We start from the raw sequence: 23,017 nt of genomic DNA, 5'->3' as shown, positions 1-23,017 counted from the left end.
GGATTTCAGTTGAAACGAATGGTACTGCACATAGCTGAATCGAGTTTTTTTGGCTGAAGCCATTTCTACAGGCTAAGGATTGATTCCAGATAGGATTATGAGGTTTACTTTATCATAGTAGCCCCTCCTATCTGCAGGGGATACATTTAAGGACCCTCAGTAAATGCCTGAAGCTATGGATAATACCAAACCCCATATATACTATGTTTTTCCTATGCATACATACTTATTTTTAATTGATAAAGTTTAATTTATGAATTAGGCAATTTCACAGATAGAAGAGTCGATTTTACTATCCATCTTAGCAACCTCAGCATATGATAAATTTTTTTCCTTATTAAGTTAAGAACTTTTACTTTTTCTCTTAAAGAAAGCACATTATGACTTCTCTTTGGTGTACCTGAAGTGCCAGCATCACTGCTCTTTGCTTTGAGGCCATTGTTAAGTAAGATAAGGGTTAATTGAACACTAGCGCTGGGATACTATTGGGACAGTTGTAACTGAACTGGCCACTAAGTAATTAATAGGCAGGTAGCGTATACAGTGTGTTTAAAATTAGAAACATGAACATTGTGGTAGTTATCACACAGCACAGTACTAGTATTTGCTAATGCGCTTTTGCAACAAGAGCAATCTTTTCCATCCTTAGGGTCTTATAATAGCAGAGGGGCTCTGGGAGCTTTGATGGCATGTCTGCGAACAGCTAGAGCTCATGGACATCTTCAGTCTGCAACTGATGCCTGGAGGAATCTTGTGTCCAGTGCAAAAATAAAGCAAGGCTTAATTCATCAGCACTGCCAAGTAAGTAAACAGAATAACTAGGAATTCATACATGCAGTAGATCCCTGATTTATTACTCATTTATCAATCCCAATACAGAGGCCCCTATGTTATGCCCATCACTGTTTTAAGGCGTCCATAAGAGTGATGAATAGAGAACGAAAAGTGAAGACCTTGTACCCAGGCTACTTAGAGTTTAGTTGAAGGAATAAGAAAACGTGCGTAAAATAACTGTAGACTCTTAGAAGAAAATACAGATGCAAGAGTGCCTTACGCGTAAGGACGTGGGCAGCTCAGGAGAAGAGACCCATCAGAGCAGCGATGGCTGATTAGGAAAGTGATAAATGTGATTAGAGGAGAGGAAGCATTGGAGCAGCCCACAGAATGACCTACAAGGACTTTGACCTAAGGACATTGTTTGGCAGTAGTGAAGTGTTTTGTCCATTTTATGGAATCCTCCAATCCTAGGCCGAAGGCTTCAGTTTTCATTCAGTTGGTAACTGGGAACCAGCGCCTTCAGCAAGGAAGCGAAGTTAATGCAAGCAGATGAGTGTGCAGAACGGGAGCAAAAAGAAACCAAGAGGCCAGTTAGGTGTGCGTGACAGTGGTCTGGGCGCGAGGCGATGGGGCCCTGGGCTAAAGTGGTCACTGAGGAAGAGAATGAAAAGAATGAAGTTGAACATCACCGTGGAATAAGAATCTTTAAGGTTGTTTGCTTTAATATCTAATTTACACATTTAATAAAATAATTTAAAGACAATAACCAGAGGATCTTTGGGATTAGGGATGAGGTTTACTGTGTGTTTTTTTCCCTTTGGTAGCTTGTGTAAATAATTAAACATGTCAAGTGGTTTAGGCTTCGCTTTTTTCATTGAAAAATTAACATTTTACTGCTTGATGTGTTTTAGGTGCGGATAGATACATTAGGCTTGCTTTGTGAAAGTAATCGAAGCACAGAAATCGTTTCCATAGAAGAGATGCAGTGGATTCAGTTCTTTGTCACATACAATCTTAACAGCCAGTCTCCAGGAGTGCGGCAGCAGATCTGCTCTCTTCTTAAAAAGGTAGGATTTCTCATCAGCAGGTATAGGAAGGTGGTGAGCTTTGATCTGGAAATCATTCATCAAAAGAATCCAGATTTTGGGAGCATGTGAGAATAATGGTCACGGGCTTGGAGTGCACATCTCTTCATAGCCCTTCTGTGAACTGCTCCATGATTCCATAGAACACTTGACATTCGGGATTGAAGCCCAGAGTGAAAAGTCCTTTCATTTTGGTGTAGTAAATCAAACTGGAGCTCTTTTTTTGAAAGAAAAAAAAATCTAGTGAGTTTGCACGGTGCAAGTTATTTCAAGAAACCTTTCAAAGAGGAGGAAGGATGCTCTTGTATTCTTAGAGCTTCTTAAAGCACCCATGAAATGGTCATTGTCGAATGATTCAACTTGAAGTAATCACGCAGCACATTTATGGGGTGAGGAATGGGTAGAGTGTAGATATGAATGTCCAATCTTTAGGTTGATGCTCACCTAAAGGAAGTAGAACTGCGGGTTAATGACTTGTATTCTGGTTTGCAGTAATATGTTGGTTTTGGTTTTAACAATGTAAATGCTGATTTTCTGCCAAAAAGAGACACTGTGTAAATATTAAGAGTTTAAAAACCAGTACTTTCCTTGCCTAAAGTTTTAGTGTAAAGAAGTTAGAAAGTTTTTTCTTTGACATTTAAGGTTAATATGGCTCACATAGGCTTCATTTTTCTTTTTCTCAAAAGTTGTTTTGTAGGATACAGGAAAGTTCTCAGGTGCTTTATAAACTGGAGCAAAGTAAATCCAGACATGAACCAGAGAATGAGTTAACCAAACAACACCCTTCTGTTTCTTTAAATCAGTATAAGGTAGGTGATATGTTTCTAGACGTGGATTCTTATGAAACCTGAAACAATTATGAATATGCATTAAAGGGAAATAAATGAAGTCTCTTGGTAAGTAGTGCTTTTTTTTTCAAGTGGGGTTTTACATATTTCTACTGGTGCTTTTGTACTTTTCTGGAGGTAGTCTGAGTTGTGGAACCAGTGCTGGACTTCAGGTCTATTAGAAAATACATTAATGAGTTAGCCTCTAATTTACAGCATATCTGGGCCAGATGGATTTAGTTATTTAACAGAAAAGTAATTGCTGGCCCTGAACTCCTCCACTCCTCCCCAGGGCAGAAGACTGCTGTGTCTGGACCTGTTTCCTTTATACTAACATGATATTCATGGCTGGTGTTAGTGACTCCTGGCCCATAGTCGAGCTGTGGAGGTTCCTGTCTATCCCATTTTGGACTGAGCTTGAAGAGTAGGGCTGGCTTTTAGGGCACTGTGTTAATGGATTGAGTGGAACCCCAGAAACAGCAGCCGCAGTCTGGGCCAGGGGTCAACTTGACAACGTTTAATTTCTGTCTGCCAGAACAGAATGAACTTTTCACCACTGGTTTCTTACTCCAAATCTAGCCCCTCAGAAGTAAATTGTATTTTCTTCTAAGACCCAGGTAGAGGACAGAGTTCATCTATTTTATTTTATTTTGGGAAACAAGTGTAATAAATTGATACATTGGAGCTATAACACAGTGACTAGTTACTCTAAACATTATGGATAGGCATTAGTTTTCAATTTTGTATTAAAAGGCAAAAAATCATCTACAGAAGAATATTCTTATACAGAGGCTGAAATCAGCTTCATCTTTGTAAAATCCCAACAATGAAGATTAGAAAAGCACAACCTAAACTTTAAGCACTTAGGTTTAGTCCTAATTCTGCCATTGACTAGTTGGCTTACTTTATGAATCTGTTCAACTGTAAGTGGGATTAGTAACCTCTGTGAAAGCTTTGTTTTGATGATTAAATGAGAAAGCTCTTTGTAAACTCTAAATCACTCTAAAAAGCCTTGCTGGGAGTCATTAAAAGTGATATATTGAGCACTTGCTGTGTGTGTGGAACAGTTATTTTTTAACCTTGCTATATGATCTAAGAAAACACGTATCTTTTGCTTCTTTTTGCAAGGGGTAAAATGACAATTGTCTAAGCTAGGTATTTAGAAACAAAGCCTATCTTGTGGGTTGACATTCTGAATCTTCATGTACACACATCTTTCTAGTTTGTGCTTATGGATGTATATTTTTTGAAAACTAGTCTTTAGAGTCTTAATCTGAGTCAGTCTCATGGTTCTTATATTTTCTCCCAACTGTAGTCACTAGTGGCTTTTGGAGGTTGTAGCTTTGGCACTGTATTACCAACACCATCATGACCATGGGTGTCATGCACAGTGTGTGGTAGGTTCAGAGCCAGTAAACAGACTAAGTGCTGGGGAGAAGAGGAGCCTGTTAGTTGGAAAAGGTGTCTAGTCTATTGAGGAAGGCCATTTCATATGTAAATAACTGGTATTACTAACCAGAGTACTTTCAAATTTACAGAATGCTTTATATCCATGTTCTCATCTAATCTTTACTAGCAAGGCTGTGAGATGGGCATTATTATTCCCACATAAAAATGAGAAAGCTGAGGTTTGGAAAAGTTGAGTAACCTGCCCAAGATCTCTCTTGGTAGTAGGTCCAGATTTGTTCTTGACTCTAAAATCTGAATAGTGTTTTTTCCTTAGTACCAGCTTAAGAGAAGGTCTGGAGGTAAGAAAGTACAGAAAGAATTTGGGGAATGGTGAATCCACTGGTGTGAATGACATAAGATACTGGGGGGAACAGAGGAGGTGAGTGATGGGAAATGAGTTAGAAAAGCAAGCTGGAAAAGAGTAAATCAAGTAGAAAGTTTGAATGCTAGGCCAGGGTATTTGGAAGCCTCACTAGGAGCCATTAAAAGAGACTAGAGCATGTATTGAGTCCTTTATGTGTGTGTAGGACAGTATGCTCAAGACTAGGGATATAAACAGTGGTCCTTGCCTCCACTGTGGTTACAGTCTGGTTGAGGGAAAGAACTATATCTAAAAATATAAGTGACATTATAATTAGCATAAGATCATCCTTAAAGGATGAATTTGTTGCCCTTTAATGTGATCTTACACTAATTTATAATTAAAATTATAATTAAAACTAGTTTAGGATATTTTCAATAACTACCCTATTTCTTTGAAACCCGATAGAATTAATAAACTAATAAGCTCTTACTTAGGGCCTGTAGGGGCCTACAGGGTAAATCCCTGGAGTTCTATGCCCTTGACCAAAAAAATGAATGCAGGGATCCTGTCTAGAGTAAGTTGAGACCAGAACTGCTTATATCTGCTTAGTTACAAATATATGTCGTTAGGGCATAGTAGCATACAAGATGCTTCAGAATCACAACTTTTTCTTATAATTTTTCTCTTTGATCTTACACAGAAAAAAAATATTTTAATTAGAGGGAGACAATTTTATCTTCGATAAAAGTATTTCCCACTTTGCTTTTTGTTTAAAACTTGCATTTTACTAAAAGTTTTCATTTTTTATCATTTGTATAAACAGAATGGTAGAGCAAGAGTCTAAAAGGGGCAGACAAAAGACAATGGAATAGTTGGATTTTTAAATGAATTATGTCATTATAGCCAAATTTATCAAGTATTACATTTACTAAATTTATCAAGTAGCATATATTTCTTTGGTCATTTTAAAACTTAAAATGTATACATACCTTTGATGCCTGAATGCCTCTGATGAAGAAAATCAATATTCATACAGCTTTAGCATAAGTCAGGGCAGAGTAGATTTGTTTTCACTAAAAATGTGTGTGTGTTTTTCTTGTGCTGAGTACAATAGGAGTTGTACTTGTTGACTACAAAGATGGAGTTCGTGGAAATCATGGTATAGCTCATGGCCAGGGGTGTCAATCAGAAGTGTTAAGGGAAATGGACAACTAGTACTGTTTTTAAAAATCTTTTCTCCCATAATGAAAAGAAAAAACCCACTCTTAAAGGTGATACTTTGAATATAACCTATTTGAGTTAACTCAATTATACTTGTTGTAATTTATTTTTAGGATTTCATGTCATCCATTTGCAACAGCCTTTTTGAAGCATTGTTTCCGGGCTCTTCCTTCCCAACTAGATTTTCAGCTTTAACCATTTTAGGCTCAATAGCTGAAGTTTTTCCTGTCCCAGAAGGTAAGTTTTCATTAATGTTTGGGGAAGTATTTTTTTTTCTTGGGAAACACACACTTTTTCAACATTTTGTTTTACTTGAAGTTTGAGTTTTTTTGCCTTTTTAGGTTCTTATGGGAGATTTTATTCTCACTATATAATTCTTATTTGGACATAATTAAATTTGTCAGTAAAGGACATGAGGGAGAGAAACTCTTTGTAGTTATTATTTGCCAAACCAAAACTACAGTTTTCACGGACTGTGCTTACTGTGTTCTCATCGTGCCCCAGTTTATATGTTGGTGCTCTAACATAGTGCCCGATTTGTTCTTTACATTTAAAAAATTTAAAAAATTAGTTTCTCTTATGTATAACATTCCACAGTGAGTCTTTGTGGTTAAAATGTGGTTTCCCTGAACATGCGCTTTGTTTCATAAGTCTCACTCTGGTTTCAGAAAGGCTAGGACAGTATCATTTCCAGGCATTCTGATTTAACGATGCCCTTTGGTTCTTCTGTGGGATGCTCAGACAGGCTGAACGTTTAACTTCCCTTTGAGTTGTTTCTTTTTCCCCCCTTTTTGACAAGACGTGGTTCTTTTTATCCCCATACGTGAGTTTACTGGTTTGGCTATGATTTCTTGTCTGTGCTCAGTCTTTCGTGACTTTGGTCAAACAGAAAAATATCCTGCTCAGCTGCTTTTTCGGAAGGAATGGCCACAGGATCAGGGAACTTCGCTCTATAGTTGGATTTATTTTATTTTTTTTAGTTTACATTTTTAGGCCGGGAGGAGAGTTATTTGATACTAATACAGGTTTGCTTCATTTGAAGAAAACCATTTTTTTTTCAAGTTTTTCATTTGAAAAAAATTCAAGTCAACAGTGAAGTTTCAAGAATAGGTCAGTGCACAGCCTTGTCCCCTCTCCCTAGATTTATCACTTGTTTATATTAATGGCTTCAGTGGGTTCTTGGAAACTGCAGCTTTAAGTGAAATGACATGTAACAAAACCAATTTTACCACAGGCTAATTGATATAAACAAGAATTAAGTTTCTGCAGCACACTTTTGGCTACAAAAACATCACCAAACTTCTAAATAAAGACCTAAAATACTTCTAATATTAAACATTGAAATAAATGTGAGATATATGTACATTTAAGAAAGATTAATAAAAACAAGTAAGATAATTCTTTTCTAACCAATTTATTCCAGTTAGGGTCTTGGGTAGCCTGAGCCCATTCTGGCAGCTTAGGGGACAAGGTGGGAACCCACCCTGGACAGGACACCCTTCTGTTGCAGAGCCATTCACACTCCCACCCACACTCACTCAGACTGGGACAGTTCAGACACACCAGTTAACCTCACATGCGCATCTTTGGGACGTGGGAGGAAACTGGACAGCCCATAGAAAACCCATGCAGACATGCGGAGAGTTGACAGACTCCACACAGAAAGTGCCCCTTCCAAGGAATTGATTTTTTCCTCCCCTCATCAATGTTATATTATAAAGAAAGGATGTTGGATGAAATGATGTTATTCAAGAACCTACCATATTTGCTTTATTTCTCTATCTTATTAATTTTCTAACCATAACACACTGATCAAATTCAGGAAATTTAATGTTGATAGAATGCTATTATCTAATGTACAACATATATTCAAATTTTGCCAGTTGTCCCAATAAGTGGCCTTTTTTTAGAAAACAAAATTTTTTCCCCCCTGTAATCCAGGGGCCAGTCTAAGATCATATATTGCATTCTGTTGTTCTCTTTTCGCCACCTTTAATCTGGAAAGGGTCTTATTTCATGACTAACATTTTGGAGGACTGTATCTCAGTCTTATTGTTTCCTCATGATTTCATTCAGCTTATGCATTTTAGTAGGAATATTGCATAGGAGATGTGATATTTTTCTCAGGGCCATCATAGCAGGAAGTACATGATATTGGCTTGTTCCATTATTTGTGATGATAAATTTGACCACCTGTTGAAAATAGATGTGGGAAGCCAAAAAGTGACTTCCAAAAGATAGCCACATCAAATCCTTAGAACCCATGAAAAAGATCCTTTGCAGATGTGATTAAATAAAGGATCTTAAAATGAGATAATCTTGGATTATCTTGATGGGCCTAAATGCCATCATGGTGGTGTTATAAGAGAGAGGCAAAAGGAGATGTGACACATAGAAGAGGAGGAGTCAGTGTGACAGGAGAGATTGGAGTGATATGGCTACAAGCTGTGGAATCCTGGCATCCACCTGAAGCTGAAAGAGACAGGCATGAGTTCTCCCTTTGAGCCTCTACAGTGGGCATGGCCCTAGCACCTTGATTTTGTGTCTTAGCTTTCGCTCTGAGAGAATAGATATCTGTGCTTTTCAGCTACCAAGTTTGTGGTAATTTGTTACAACAGCCACAGAAAATGTATATAGGGGCATTCATCAATTTAGAGAATTTCAGTGGTACTACAACTGAACTTAGAAAATATGGTTTTACCTAAGAGTGATTGCTTATCCAATTAACAAAAAGTTTTCTATACATTTAATGCAGTTATAGTTGTACCTAGGTATAGGGGAGGTAACTTGATACTGGTGACTTTTCAGTTGAGAGAGTAGTTTAATATATTTAAGCATACTTTAAAGGTGAAGAACCTGAGTCATCTTCCTAATTCCTAATGAATGAGTTACATATAATTGGGCAGTGACTGACATTGCATTATTTCTGTTAATTAAACACTTTGGGGGTAATGCAAATGGTGCAAGCCATACTAACCCATTAACTTTATTTATTTATCTATTTATTTATTTATTTAAACATGTCTTTATTGATTTCAGAGAGAGGAAAGGAAGGGGGAGAGCGAGAGATAGAAACATCAATGATGAGTCATTGATCGACTGCCCAGCCCTCAACCCGGGCATGTGCCCTGACCGGAATCGAACCTGATCTCCTGGATCCTAGGTCGATGCCGATGCTCAACCGCTGAGCCACGCCCAGCCGGGCTCTAACCCATTAACTTTAAAGGAGACTAAAGAGGCATGACCATGAAATACGGGATGGGAAATGTAAATTTATTCTTCAACTTTATCTCAAGAACTTAAATGTGGGTCTCTGTATTATTTTATAGAAGTCTGATTTGGGGTTAGTTGAATGGTTTCTGCCTTTCCTCAAGTATGTCCTGGTTCAGGAGGAATAAGCCACATGCATCTTTCTTACTCAGAATGAAATATCTCAGTATTCATGGTGAAAACTCAATTCCACACTTGGATTAAAGGGGTTAGTTCAGCAAATATTTATTTCGTTCTTATTTATGTCATGTAGCCATGGATTTGCAGCATACAGAACAAAGTGCTTTCCATTGTTAAGCTTAGATTTTGGTGAAGGGAGTCAGACAGTAAATTACCAAGTAATACGTAGAACTTCAGATGGGGGTAAGTACTATGAAAAAATATTTCAGGAAGAGAAGGGGAGGGAGATGCAGACTGCCTGGGAGGGTGGGGAGTGCTGGCTGCTTCTGCAGAGAAGGCTTCATATTTGAGCAGAGCTCGTAAACAACCACTGGACAAGGGAGAAATCACAAGGGAAATGAGAAGATACTTTGAGAGGAATGAAAACAAAAACACAACATACCACAATTTACAGGATGAAGCAGAAGCAGAGCTCATAGGGAGATTTATAGCTGTGCATGCCTACATTAAAAAAGAAAAAATCTAAATTCATAATCTAACAGCTTACTTCAAGGAATTAGAAAAGAAGAGCAAACCTTACCTAAAGCCAGCAGAAGGAAGGAAATAATAAAGATTAAAATGGAGATCAACAAAACAGAGTATAGAAAACAATAGAGACACAACAAAACCAAAAGTTGGTTTTTGTTTTTTTTCAAAGATCAACAAAATTGACAGAGCTTTGGCTCTACTGACTAAGGAAAGAAGAAAGAAGACATAAGTAACTAAAATCAGAAATGAAAGTAAGGATGTCTCGACTGGCCTTACAGAAATAAAAAGGACTCTAAGACAATGCTATAAACAATTGCATTTCCAATAAATTAAATAACCTAGTGAAATGGACAGATTCCTGGGAACATAAAATCACTAACTCAAGGAAAAATAGAAAATTTAGCCCGGACTGTGTGGTTCTGCCGATGAGCATTGACCTAGGATCCAGGAGATCAGGGTTTAATTCCCCGTCAGGGCACATGCGGGGGTTGCCGGCTTGATCCCCAGCAGGGGGCATGCAGGAGGCAGCCGATCAATGACTCTCATCATTGATGTTTCTCTCTCTCTTCCTCTCCCTTCCTCTCTCTGAAATCAATAAAGACATTTTAAAAAAAGAAGAAAATTTGAACAGACCTATAGCAAGTAAAGAAAGAGAGTCAGTAATCAAAAGCCTCAGCAAAGCCCAGCAGTGGCTTCACTGGTGAATTCTACCAAACATTTAAAGAAGAAATAACACCAATCCTTCTCAGACACTTCCAAAAAACTGGAGAGGAGGGAACATTTGTTAACTCATTCTGTGAGGCTAGCATCACCCTGATACCAAAGCCAGATAGAATCCACAAGAAAACTATAGACCAGCCTCCCTTATGAATATAGATGCACAAATTCTTAAAGTACTAGCAAACTAAACCTAACGGCGTTTTAAGAGTATTATATACCATGACTAAGTAACTGGAATTTAATCCCAGGAATGGGAGGGTCATTCAGCATAAGAAAAAAATAGTTAATGTAATATACCACATTAGAACAAAGGAAAAAATGTACATGATCATCTCAATTAATGCAGGAAAAGCATTGGCAAAATTCATCACCCTTTTGTGATAAACACTTGGTAAACTAGGAATAGAAGGGAACTTCCTCAGTATGATGCAGAACATTCATGAAAAACCCACAGCCAACACCATGTCATACCATTGGTAAGGACAAGGCCTTTCTCCTAAGATCAGGCACCAGACACAGGTGCTCACTTGGACCACCGCTCCTCCCCATTGTAGTGAAAGTTTTAGCCAGAACAACTAGACTAGAGAAAGGAAACCAGGTATCCGAATCTGAATTAAGAAGTATGTTTGAGCAGAAGTGTTGAAATGACTAAAACCTCATTTCTTGCTCTAGGAATTTCATGGGGTTATACTAACTTGTGGGTTAAGATTAAATTAAAAACTGATTTATATTGAACAACATTCCTCAAATTAAGTAAGCATAGGAGTGTTTTCAGTTATCATCAGGGTAGGTTGTTAAATGCTGTTGAATATTCCTCACAGCCTGCTGTGAAACCCATTGTTTGCCACAGTTGTTCCATCTTGATCTTTGAGTTAAATGGATGCAATGACTGCCGTCATTGTTTCGTGATAGTTTTTCTGTTCATTTCTTGGTTGGCTGAAATTCGTCTTTCGTTAAGAAGAGTTGGGGAAATGTAGTTCTTAACTTCTGCACATTGAAATGTTTATATTGCTGTTATACTTGATACTGGAATAGGATTTTGATGTACAATTTTTTATCACACCTCTTCCCCTGAGGATTTTGTAAGCATTGCTTCACTATCTTCTAGCACTACCTGTTGCTGTGGCAAAGAGAGAAGCCAGACTAATTTTTTTCACTTTGTAGATGGATTGAGCTTTTTCTGCCTGATAGACAAAAGACTCCTTCTTTATCTTTGGCTCCCAGTAATTCTGTTAGGCTGTGTCATTGACTATTCAATGTCAGTGCACCTAAGATGTGGTAGGGTTTTGGATCCTAGGTCAAGAAGTTTTATGAAGATTTTTTAAAAGATGTATTTCTTAATTTATTGTTTTTTATTTATTCAAAAAATAACTTAGGCATCTGTTACATAATATGTAACCTTTTATAAGAGAATGAAGTGGTTTTAAACAAATTTTTTAAAAAGTTTACTTCCTATTTAGAAAGCTGTAATACTTACTACTTTATCATTTTAGGAAATAAAATAATGGAAAAATTATCCTTTTATGCTGTTATGAGTAAAGTATAAAGTGTGAATTTTTGTATGAATTTTCTGTAAATTTGGCTGAATAACTTCAAAATCTTGATTCCCTTTTCTTTTTATTCACTTTTAAATCTTTTTATTTGTTTTTGTGTGTGTGTTTTTAGGTCAAGTCCAAACAGTCTATCAGCTGAGTCATGATATTGATGTTGGTCGTTTCCAAACACTATTGGAATGTTTTACCAGCACTTTTGAAACAGTGAAACTTTTAGCATTTGATCTTCTGATGAAGTTGCCAAAAACAGTTGTACAATCGCAGGTATTTGGACTTTTCTTGTGTAAATGTGTATGCATGAAAACTTGAAAGCAACAGATAAAACAGTCAGCGGATTGTCCAGGCTCTTTGCATCTGCCCTCTTTCATTTTCTGGCTGTTTTGGTTATCATTAATCCATCTACTGTTGTGGGGTGGTGGGATAGGAGGTGGGGGAGGAGGAAATATCGTAAGAGAAAACAAAGTCCGAATCAGTGAGCTTTGTTTTTTTGTTTTGATTAAAACTGGAGGTGTAGGAAGCAGTAGGTTTTATTGTTTACGAGATGATTGGCAGATTTCAGTTAACTGTGGCCTCTCCAGTTTCCTTGGGCATGTTAATAGTTGATCAAAACACATCACTTACAGTAACTTGAGTAAGAAGTTTTGAGATAATCTCCCTGCTTGGTAGACTGGGAAGCTGAGTGTTAAGTGCGGTAGAAAACATGTTTCTGATTTTCCAACAAGCAATAGCTAAACTGAGACTGAAACTCAGAGTACTTGAGGTTAAAACAGTTCTGTCCCTGGGCGGTCTACTCCATCCCCAGCTCCCACTCTCTTCCTGACCCTTGACACTTCCCACCTTGGGGTGGGAACCAAAGATGGGTTTGGGAATAGGGGCACAGCATGAGGATGGGTCTGCAGGGGGCTACCTAGGTCAGTGTTCTGCTTTGCCCTTTAGGTTTATTCTGGGACTGTGAGGTTACCAGCAGCTGTGGGGTCTCTGGCTCTAGAGCTTTGCCTTGGCTTTCTGTTAGAGCTGTTAGGCCAGGGGTGCCTGCAGGGGCTGCAGCTGGGGCCTAGGGCTCTAGCTATTAGGCTTTATTTAGGGCCTGGCAGCTTATAGGTGCAGTGGGATTCTGCAGGAGCACATGCCAGAAAGCTGTCTGTTCCCATGGCTTCTAGATGGCATTGCAAGATCTCATAGTATCTTTTCTAATTTGGATCCATATTGGAGTTGCTTTCCAGTGTTCACCTATCCCTGTGGTCTTTCTGGTGCCCTGGTAAGCAGAAGCTTCTTTGGTGCTTCAGCTTCTAACTTGTACCATATAGAGTTCTTCAAGAACATACTTCCTCTTATTCATTTTCTTTCTCCTCTCCCACACCTCCCTCTCCCTTACTCCTTACCTTTCATCACACTGTAGCCTTGTAATATACATTTATATTTATATTTATAAAATTATGCCTCATTCTTGGCAAATATTTTGAGAGTATCTGGAGTGAGGAAGGTACATTATAGCACCTATATGAAAGACCTGTTCCTTACATGAATTATGAAGGGTCCTCAGGGGGCCTCTGTAGCTCCAAGTTGATAAACATGTGATTGGTATAGAGACAATAACCATGGAATTCAGAAAACTTAGTAGCACGTATGGCTTGCTGTAGGATTTTGGTGGTTCTAATATCTGGTCTGGCTTACATATTAGTAAAATGAACTTAGAAATAGGCATTCAAGATTTTAAAATATTAATTACATACTTCCAAAGTCTGTCTTTGGGTATGCCTTCTATTAATATGTAATTAACTTTTTAATATAGTTAAATTTAAAACATTTTCGAATGCTAATCTAAGCTAAGGACTTGTATATATATTTGTATATTTATGTATATGTATATATATATAGTATATGTGCATATATATATAGTACGTGTGTGTGTATATATATATATGTATGTATGTTTGTATATGTATATATAAAGTCTCTTGCCCTTCTTGTGGAGCTACATATCCAGGGTCTTTATATCATATTTTGATTGAGCTCAGATGGTAGAATAAAGATATTTTATATTCCAAAGGCTATCAGAGACTTAACTGTCAGTTACAAAAAATGGCTTATATGCTTAATTGGTTCTTTCAAATTCTATTTAGATCACTATCTTTAAGTTTTTTTAGGTTCTAAAAAATTAAACATGAAAAGGCAAAGAATTTAAATGGAAATAAACTGATATTTGAATTAGTACATTTGACGTCATTAATCATGAGTGTACCTATAGTGAAATCCAAAATTAAGTTTAGAATGATTTTTTTCTTATATTAGACATCATGGAATAATCCTATTTGAATCAATATTATTGAGCAGTGAAACCCTGAGTTGCAGCATGGGGAACATGCACCTTTGTCAACCTTGGAGTTGGGACAGGACCCACGTCTTCTGTCCTCAGCCCACTGCCTTCCCATCCTTTGTTCTGTCTTTAGGATGGGCTGTGTGAGTGGATCTGTATATGAGATATAGGTGTATATGAGAAATTCTGACGCAGAATTTCTGAGGCTTAACTGATTATTTTCCATGCATATACATGGATCTTTGCCAGGAACAGCCTGGTGGCTTTGCATTTTTGTATGGGTTGGTATTTTGTTCCTTTGAACTAGCTCTATGGGAAGGGGAAGGAAGAAGGGCAGGAGTATGCAGCCCAGGTAAAACTACCCTGTATATGCAAAAGAACTCTGGTCTATGTAGAAATAACGGAGACAATCTGGCTATAGTCATAGCAGAATTCTGCAGGAAAAAGTAAACTTTTGCTGAAGAAAGGGGTACTTTTTAAAAAAGCTTCATCAACATTGAATTCCCCAACTGATATTAAGACCCGAGTCACTAGAACTGATTAATAATAATCATTAATCACTATAATAAAAACTCTAACCTATATTTAGGGAGAAGGGGAATTAATGTTCTTATTGAGTTAGAGTTATGTGGCAGGCCTCTTTTTAAATATGTATTATTCCTTCAAATTAAAGAAATGTTTTCGTGACAGTTACTGAGTATGTGCTTTATTCTAGGATTCAGAGAAACTGCAGGGTTTATTCCAGGCAGCATTGGCGCTCAGCACCAGCACCAAACCATATGACTGTGTCACAGCTTCCTGCCTACTGAACTTCTTGATCTGTCAGAATGCTCTGCCATCATCTCTGTCTGCTTACTTAAAAGCTCAGCAGGCTGCTTGTGGAAATGGAGATGAGGCCACTGCTGTGGTGGAAAGTAACACATTAATAGGTTTGTACTGAGTAAATGACCTTTTGCTCTTATTTATCAAAACCAGTATCTTACACGCATTCACTATTCATTGGGTTAGAATATTTAATGGTTAAACATTTCTTTGTGGTTTTTTATTGAGGAGTTTACGAGCATAGTAGTTTACCAGCATATAAAAATACCACTAGTTTCTCGTGCACATAGTTTACTCAGCTGTAACATTTGTTTTTAAACAGATGTTCATGTTAAATAAGTAGATACAAATGTACAATAATAAAGCTGTTATTGAAGTCTTTGTGTACTAAAAATTACTTTATTTTCTGCAGAAATTTTACCATGACTGTAGCCAGATCGTCTTTGTTGTTTCTGTAGAGAGCAGAGCATTCCTTTGTCTGACAGGGTTTATGTTTTAACTGCCTTGTCATACCCCTGCTTTTTACTCTTTCCATACAACCAGTTCTAAAATCTAGTGTCTGAGTTAGTTTAGATCTAGTGATTTTCAACAAATATTTGTTAAGGATTTATTTACTTAATTTTATGCTAGTAAATTTCCATTTTTGAATTGTACTGGAAGTAAGGACAGATAGGGATTTTTACTTTAAAAAAAAAAAAAGAGAGAGGTCAGATAGAGAGTTGAAAATTATTTTCTCTAAAGTTTTAAAACGTTATGCAGTATTTCAAACATTCAAAGAATACTTAAATATATATAGGATTTAAATAGTAATAATATAAAAATTTAACAAGTTTTGTTCCCAAGCTAGGTAATAACATCCAGCGTAAGAAATACAACAGCGGCCATACCTTTGAAGGCTCTTCTTTATCTTAGCTCTCTCCCCACCATATAATTCCTGTTCTGTGTTTTATATTAATCTTTCTTCTTGTTTTTACCAAGGTTTACCACCTGTGTATATATCATTAAACAATATATTATTTACTTTTACATGATTTTGAATTTTATATAAATACTACTATATATTATATACATTTACTAAAATTTATTAATGCATTTTCCTGTTGATGGACTTCTTTTTTCTAAATAAATAATGCCAATGGGAACATTCTCATACAGACTTTCTAATGCACATATCTAAGCGTTTATAGTAAACAAACAAGTAGACTAGCCTAGACATAAAATGTGTGCATCTTCAACTTTACTAGATGATGCCAAATAGATTTTCAAATTAGACTCCCACCTACAAATTATGAGAGTTTTGTTGCATCACATCATCACCATAACTTGCTTTTGTTAGATTTTAAAAATTTGCAGAATATAAAATGGTATCTCATTGTGGTTTAATCTTGTCTTTTTCTGATTACTAATGTAATTGAGTGTCTTTTTATATGTGTGTTCACTTTTCCTCTTCGGTGAAATGCTTGTTGATGTCTTTTATTCAGTTTCCAATAGGGTTGTCTGTCTTTTTTCTGTTGATTTTTAGGAGTTCTTGATATGTTCCTGATATTAATAATTTACTAGTTATGCACAGCTCTAAAGTTTAAAATATAATCCTCTCCTTCTGAGTGGTGAGAGGAGACATCTACCATGTGGGATAATTGGATATCCTCATGTAAAGGAATAAAATTAGACCTACTACCTCATACCATATAAAAAATTAGCTTAAAAATGAATCAGAGGCCTAAATGTTAGCACTAAAAGAGAAAACTTAAAAGAAAACATGGGTGTAAATTTTTGTGATCTTGAGGTTGGTAGTGGTTTGTTAGATATGATACCCAAAACATAAATAACAAAGAAAAATTAGATAGATAAATTGGACTTCATAAAAATTTTTTGTGTCAAGGTCACCATCAAGAAAGTGAAAAGAGCCCTGACCGGTGTGGCTCAGTTGGTTAGAGCGTCATCCTGTACACAGAAAGGTCACAGATGCAATTCCCAGTCAGGGCACATACCCAGGTTGTGGGTTTGATCCCTGGTTGGGGTGCATTCTGGAGGCAACTGATACGTGTTTCACTCTCACATCGATGCTTCTCTCTCTCCTTCTCTCTTCCTCTCTCTCTTTAAAAAACAACATAATAACAGAAAGTGAAAATAAGATGTTCAGAATGGGAATAATATTTGCAGATCCTTTGTCTGATAAGGCATTTGTATCCAGAATATATAAAGAGCTTTTACAGCTCACTAATAAAAGGATGTAACCAAATTTAAAAGTGGACAAAGGATCTGAATAGGCATAAAAAGACAAACGTGAACAATAAGCACATGAAGAGATGTTCTATTCAACATCATTAGCCAATCAAATGCAAGTCAAAATCGCAGTGAGGAAGTACTTCATACCCTGTAGGATGATAAAAATGAAAAATAGACAGTAGCAAGTGTTGCTGAGGCTGTGGAGAAAGGGATCCCTCATGACTGCTGGTGGGAATGGAAAATGGTGTAGCCACTTTGGAAAACAATCTGGCGGTTCCTCAAAAGATTCAATATAGAGTTACTATATGACTCCACAGTTCCACCTTTTGGCATTGTCTTAGTGAGCTCAGGCTGCTGTAACAAGATACATAGACTGGATAGCTTAAACAGACATTTATTTTTTTCAGTTCTGGAGACTGGGAAATTCAAGATTAAGGTCCTGAGTGCTTCCATCCCTGGTGGGGACCTTCTTCCTTGCTTACAGACAGGAGCCTTTTTGCTTTGTGCTCACATGGAGGAGAGAGAGACAACTCTTACCTTTCTTCCTTTTCTTATAAGGACGCTGATCCCATCAGGGAGGGTCCCATTCTCATGACCTCATGAAAACCCCACCTCTAAATATCACCACATTGGGGTAGGGCTTCAACATCAATTTTTGGGGTGGGGATACAAACATTCAGTTCATAATGGGCATATACTTAAGAGAAATGAAAACTATGTACAAACAAAAACTTATACACAAATGTTCATAGCAGCACTATTCATAATAGCTAAGAAGTAGAAACAGCCCACATGTCTATGAGTTGATGAATGGGTAAGCAGAATGTGGTATATCCATATAATAGACTATTTATTATTCATCTGTAAGAAAGAATGAACTCTTTTTTTAAAAAAAATATATCTTTATTGATTTCAGAGAGAGAAAAGGAGAGGGAGAGAGAGAGAGAGAGCTGGAAACATCAATGATGAGAGAGTCATTGATCGAGCCCACAACCCAGGCATGTGCTCTGACCGGGAATCGAACCCCGATCGCCTGGATCCCAGGTCGACACTTAACCGCTGAGCCACGCCTGGCCAGGCAAGAATGAACTCTTGATACATGCTACAACATGGATGAACTTTGAAAACATTATGCTAAGTGAAAGAAACCGCATGTTGTATGATTCCATGTATCTGATATGTCCAGAACAGGCAAATCTGTAGAGACAGGAAGTAGATCAGTGGCTGTCTAGAGCTGGAGAAGGTGAGCGGTGCGGGGGTTTCAATGAGGGAGAACAGAAATGTCCTAAAATTGATTGTGGCGATAACTGCACAGCTCTGTGAATATACTAAAGACCACTGACTTGTACACTAAATGTATAAATTATGTGGTATATTATTTATATCACAATAAAGCTATTAAAAAACTCTGCTATCCAAACAGCACATGGCACATGGTTGGGCCTCAGGTCTAATACTCCAGGGAGAGGATTCTAGGAGGAATGATTCAGTGAATGCTGTAAATGGATCCAGGAAGTTAGGGAAAGACACTTAGTTCTGCCTTAATTAGAAATGGGTAACAGACTGGATAACCTTGAAAGATCTTTTTTAAATTCAAAACATCTAGTATAAAGATCAGTTGAGTAGGGTGTTTTCATGGTAATTCTTCTGCTGTTCACAAATTTATAAGTGTGCTTTGAAACTTGCATTACTTTGTTTTGTTTTTTGTTTGATTTTCCTAGTTATCAAATGCTTGTTGGAAAACCTTGAGGAAGAAATATCTCAGGCTGAAAATTCTCTGCTTCGGGCAGCAGCAGCATTTCCAATGTATGGGCGAGTTCACTGTATAACAAGGGCTTTGCAGAAGTTACCTCTAAAGTAAGTGTATCTACAGTTCTCTCCTGAACACTTATTTCTGGCCTTTAAACTCTTATTGGAATGTGTCCTGGGAAAGGAATGTATGACCTTACAGATAATGAAAAATTAGCTTAAAGATGTACATATATACACATTTTTATTTTGTAAATATAGATTGCATAAATTTGAACCCAAATTTTTCCAATTCCTTTTATCTATTCATTTCTAGTTACAAAATGTGATGTTTACTTTAGTATAAACGTCCCTAATGGCCTTGTTGCAGCAGCCTGCAGCTGGTGAGTGAGTGGAGACCTGTGGTGGAGAAGCTCCTTTTGATGTCCTACAGGCTTTCCGCTGTGGTGGCTCCCGTCATTCAGAGCTCGTCCCCAGAAGGCCTCGTCCCAATGGACACTGATTCAGGTCAGCAAACAAACAAAGCTCCACTTCATATATTTTCCTTTCCTTTAAAATTTTTCCCCTAATCATTTCTTTGGAGAGTTATACATGCTAAATAGGGAGAAAAGCAATTTTATTAGTGATATTTCTGTCTTTTAAAAAATATTTTTAAGTGTTACAAAATGAGCGAGGCACTTCCTTCCCTGGGGTAAATTGGGCTTTCTAATATTGTCATTTCAGAACATAACCTACCAGGTAATTGCTGGGACTAGGAGAGTGGGTGGTATAAATTACAGACATGGCAACTGATGGGATTCAGTCAGTGAAGGCAACATTTTAGGAATCTGAAAAGGGCAAAGATCTTTTAATTAAAAAAAAGGGGGGGGGGGCGGCCAGGTAGCTCAATTGGTTAGAGCGTCGTCCCAATACACCAAGGTTGTGGGTTCCATCCCTGGTCAGGGCACATACAAGAAACAACCAATGAATGGATAAATAAGTGGAACAACAAACTGATGTTTTTCTCTCTCTTCCTCTCTCTCTAAAATCAATGAATAAATTTAAAAAAAATATGAGGAGATACTCACAATGCCCCCAGTTGATAGGAACTTCATCTGTCTTTTCCCTCCCAACCCTGTGTCTTTGCAAATGGCCCTACCAAGGTCTGTTCATGCAGGGTAGGAGCCTAGGGCTGCTTGACATCTTGTGCTCCTTATATTTAGCCTGTCTCTACATTCTTTCAGTGTAACCCTTAAATATCTTTCAAATCTCTTCTTTTTATCTGCATCTTTTTACATTACTCTAGGCTTTTATCTTATCTTGTTTGTACTTCTCCAGGGGCCTCTCAACTGGTTTCCCCACATCTACCCTTATCTCCTCCTTGCTACACTGAAAGTAATCTTTTCTAATCATATAATTCATCATGTTACACATAATCTTTACTTGACCCTGTGCCCTGCCCCACCCTACCCCCCTCGTTTAAAATACTTTAGTGATCTCAAACCAGGTCATGCAATAGTTTGGCTCCTGCTACCTTGCCAGCCTTGTCTCTTACTGCGCTCACTTCTCATAGAGCGCTGCTTCATGACGCCGCTGCAGTTTAACAGGGATCTTGCCTATGTTTTTTCCCCCTTGTGCCTGGTAGAAATAGGTACACAATAAGTATTTGTTATAATGAATTAATCAGTTAATGAACAGTTTCTAAAAGGGTGGGAACTAAACTCAGTGCCTGGGATGTCTTACGTGGTATCTAATGATACACCTGTGCTGCCGTGGGCCAAAGGCATTGGCTGTTAGCACCTAGAAAATCGAGAATTTTCATTTGGTCCGGAAATAAAGACTGGAGTACAAAAGAGAGCCTTGTATTAAAAACACGCTGAATATATCCTAAACACACCGTGTCATACAAGGCAGTACCTTGGGCTGATAAGTAACCTGGAGGTGTGTGTTTGCATAGAAAATGTTAGATTTTGTTCTTTACTAAAAATGAGTTGGAAAATTGGTGATGGGTGGTTCATGATATTAAGACATAGTGATTTATTTACTTCGGCTGACAATCTAAATACCAAAATTTGGTGCCTTAGTTTTCCTACTGAGTACATAGGAATAAAGAACATCCAGTCTTAGTGCTGATATTTGGATCAGGCAAGTACCAGCACAGGGTGGGGCAAAAGTAGGTCTATAGCTGTTTGTATGGAAAATAATACAATAATTAATAAATAATAATACAAGAATAACTTTGTGTTTCATGTACTCACAACTGTAAACCTACTTTTGCCCCACCCAATGTATTCTGGATGAGAAATCTTGACTATTTGTTGTCACCTGTTGTGAGTAGGGCCTGCAGAGTATGCTAAAATTGTGGTTATTAACATTTAAAACTATTTATCGATCTCAGAAACTTGTCTGTGGTGCACTGATCTTTTCTTAATTTTGCCTTTTCTTTTTTCCTCTGGTTTTGTCCATTTTTTGTTTGTTTCCCCCCACATTGTATGCCATGCATTCTGAATTCTTTGAAAAAAGTCTCCTAGAAAACCATAAAAGTGAATGGCAGGATTCTTAAAATTTTACTCTGATCATCCCTTTTTTCTTAGTCCTTTCATGGTTTCTTTTGGGCCAGTGTTACTTTTTCATGGCTGTCACAATTTGTTTTTAGCAAAATCTCATGGAAACCATAAGAGAATGTAAGATGTTGATTGAATTATCATGATAGCAGTTTGGGTCTTTGTCTTTTCCATAATACCTAAAATATAAGTGTATGTAATAGACATTCAGTAAATACCTGTTCTTTGATTTGTTCATTGGTTTCAGATAATTACCTGTTGTTATTTTCTTTAAGAGTGTGAGCCTGGCTAGCTCTTTATTACCTAGTCATCTGTTCATTCCTTCAGTCCATGTTACTGAACCTCTGCCATGAGCCAATTTTTATTCCAGGCACTGGCCACTCAGCAGTGAACAGACAAAGTTTTGTATTCATGAAGCTTACATTTCCTGATCCAGTGAGTGTTAGGGAATAAAAATGAAGTTTAATATAATACTAGGACTGTAAATCATACTTAGAAAGCAGTATATTATATAACACATTTAAAGCCAAATATGGAATCTTTATAATATGATTGTTTTTGTTGGTGATGGGGTTTCTTTTATGTCTTTTTAACTTTCTACCTTTAAACCTTGATAACATACAATGCAGATATGGAAACAACCTCTTAAAACAAAATTTATAAAAGTTTATTGCTCTTCTTTTGCATGATTGAGCACCACATTGAGATTCTTAGACAGCACTAAGAAAAGCAATGTGAATGGAATGGCAGCCTCTGTCCTATGGACAATTTCTGTTGTGTTTTTTGGCCTCTGCTTCAACCTCCTTACTATATTTGCCATATTTAAAAAGTACACTCAGTGTTATTAAGACTTATATAAATCATTTTCACATCATCCATCCTATGAGCCCCTTCTAATAGAACTGATTATCAAGTATTGAAAACTACAAAATGTTTGAGGCCAAATATCTCCAAGAAAAATTGGCACGTGGTGTGCAACTGGAGTTTTATGGACTGTCATCTCTCTCCCTCAGAGTCAGCAAGCCGCTTACAGATGATTCTGAACGAGATTCAGCCACGAGATACTAATGATTACTTCAATCAAGCCAAAATATTGAAAGAACGTGATAGCTTTGATTTGGAGGACTTGAATGCTAGTGTATCAAATATTGACACTTCTGCAGAAGTCCAAGGTAGCATATATAAAATCAGTATTGTAATCAATGTTTAAGTTTCAAAGAAACAAAAGGAATAAAATGCTCTTTTTATATAGTAAATCAGAGGCTGCAGATATGTACAGAACATTTTTAGAAAATGAAATCTTTTTTGAGCTTATAAATGAACTTTTACCAGAAAATGGAGTGCCTTAGTACAGTATATAAGGTGCTACAACAAAAAGCCTTTGAGCGCTGAAACCTGTCTTGACAGCCAGGTGATGTAAGAGCAGCAATGCACGGTGAACTTGGGTTTGGGCAGCAGTTGGCCTCTCCCAGTGTGGGTCATTGTCATCTGTTGTGAGAGACC

At 37.2% G+C, this 23,017-nt stretch overlaps 1 protein-coding gene across 3 annotated transcripts in view; it reads left to right on the top strand.

Annotated features, from left to right (window-relative positions):
* THADA (THADA armadillo repeat containing) overlaps positions 1 to 23,017 on the top strand; it is a 266,071-nt gene that overhangs the window by 14,892 nt on the left and 228,162 nt on the right. For 2 of the 3 annotated variants that reach the window (XM_087823521.1, XM_016204113.2), the window contains exons 12-20: positions 650 to 801; positions 1,689 to 1,844; positions 2,549 to 2,671; positions 5,777 to 5,900; positions 11,967 to 12,118; positions 14,887 to 15,100; positions 18,944 to 19,079; positions 19,342 to 19,478; positions 22,528 to 22,686. In XM_087823521.1, the coding sequence (XP_087679647.1) occupies positions 650 to 801; positions 1,689 to 1,844; positions 2,549 to 2,671; positions 5,777 to 5,900; positions 11,967 to 12,118; positions 14,887 to 15,100; positions 18,944 to 19,079; positions 19,342 to 19,478; positions 22,528 to 22,686 (1,353 nt within the window). The remainder of the gene's footprint in view (positions 1 to 649; positions 802 to 1,688; positions 1,845 to 2,548; positions 2,672 to 5,776; positions 5,901 to 11,966; positions 12,119 to 14,886; positions 15,101 to 18,943; positions 19,080 to 19,341; positions 19,479 to 22,527; positions 22,687 to 23,017) is intronic. The other variant, XM_087823522.1, reaches the window with a different exon arrangement.

Source organism: Miniopterus natalensis, chromosome 13 (genome assembly GCF_054644295.1).
Source record: "Miniopterus natalensis isolate mMinNat1 chromosome 13, mMinNat1.hap1, whole genome shotgun sequence".
In the NCBI taxonomy this organism is placed as follows: Eukaryota; Metazoa; Chordata; class Mammalia; order Chiroptera; family Miniopteridae; genus Miniopterus; species Miniopterus natalensis.
The sequence above is the reverse complement of the archived record's forward strand: the minus strand, read 5'-3'. Positions and strand labels throughout refer to the sequence as shown.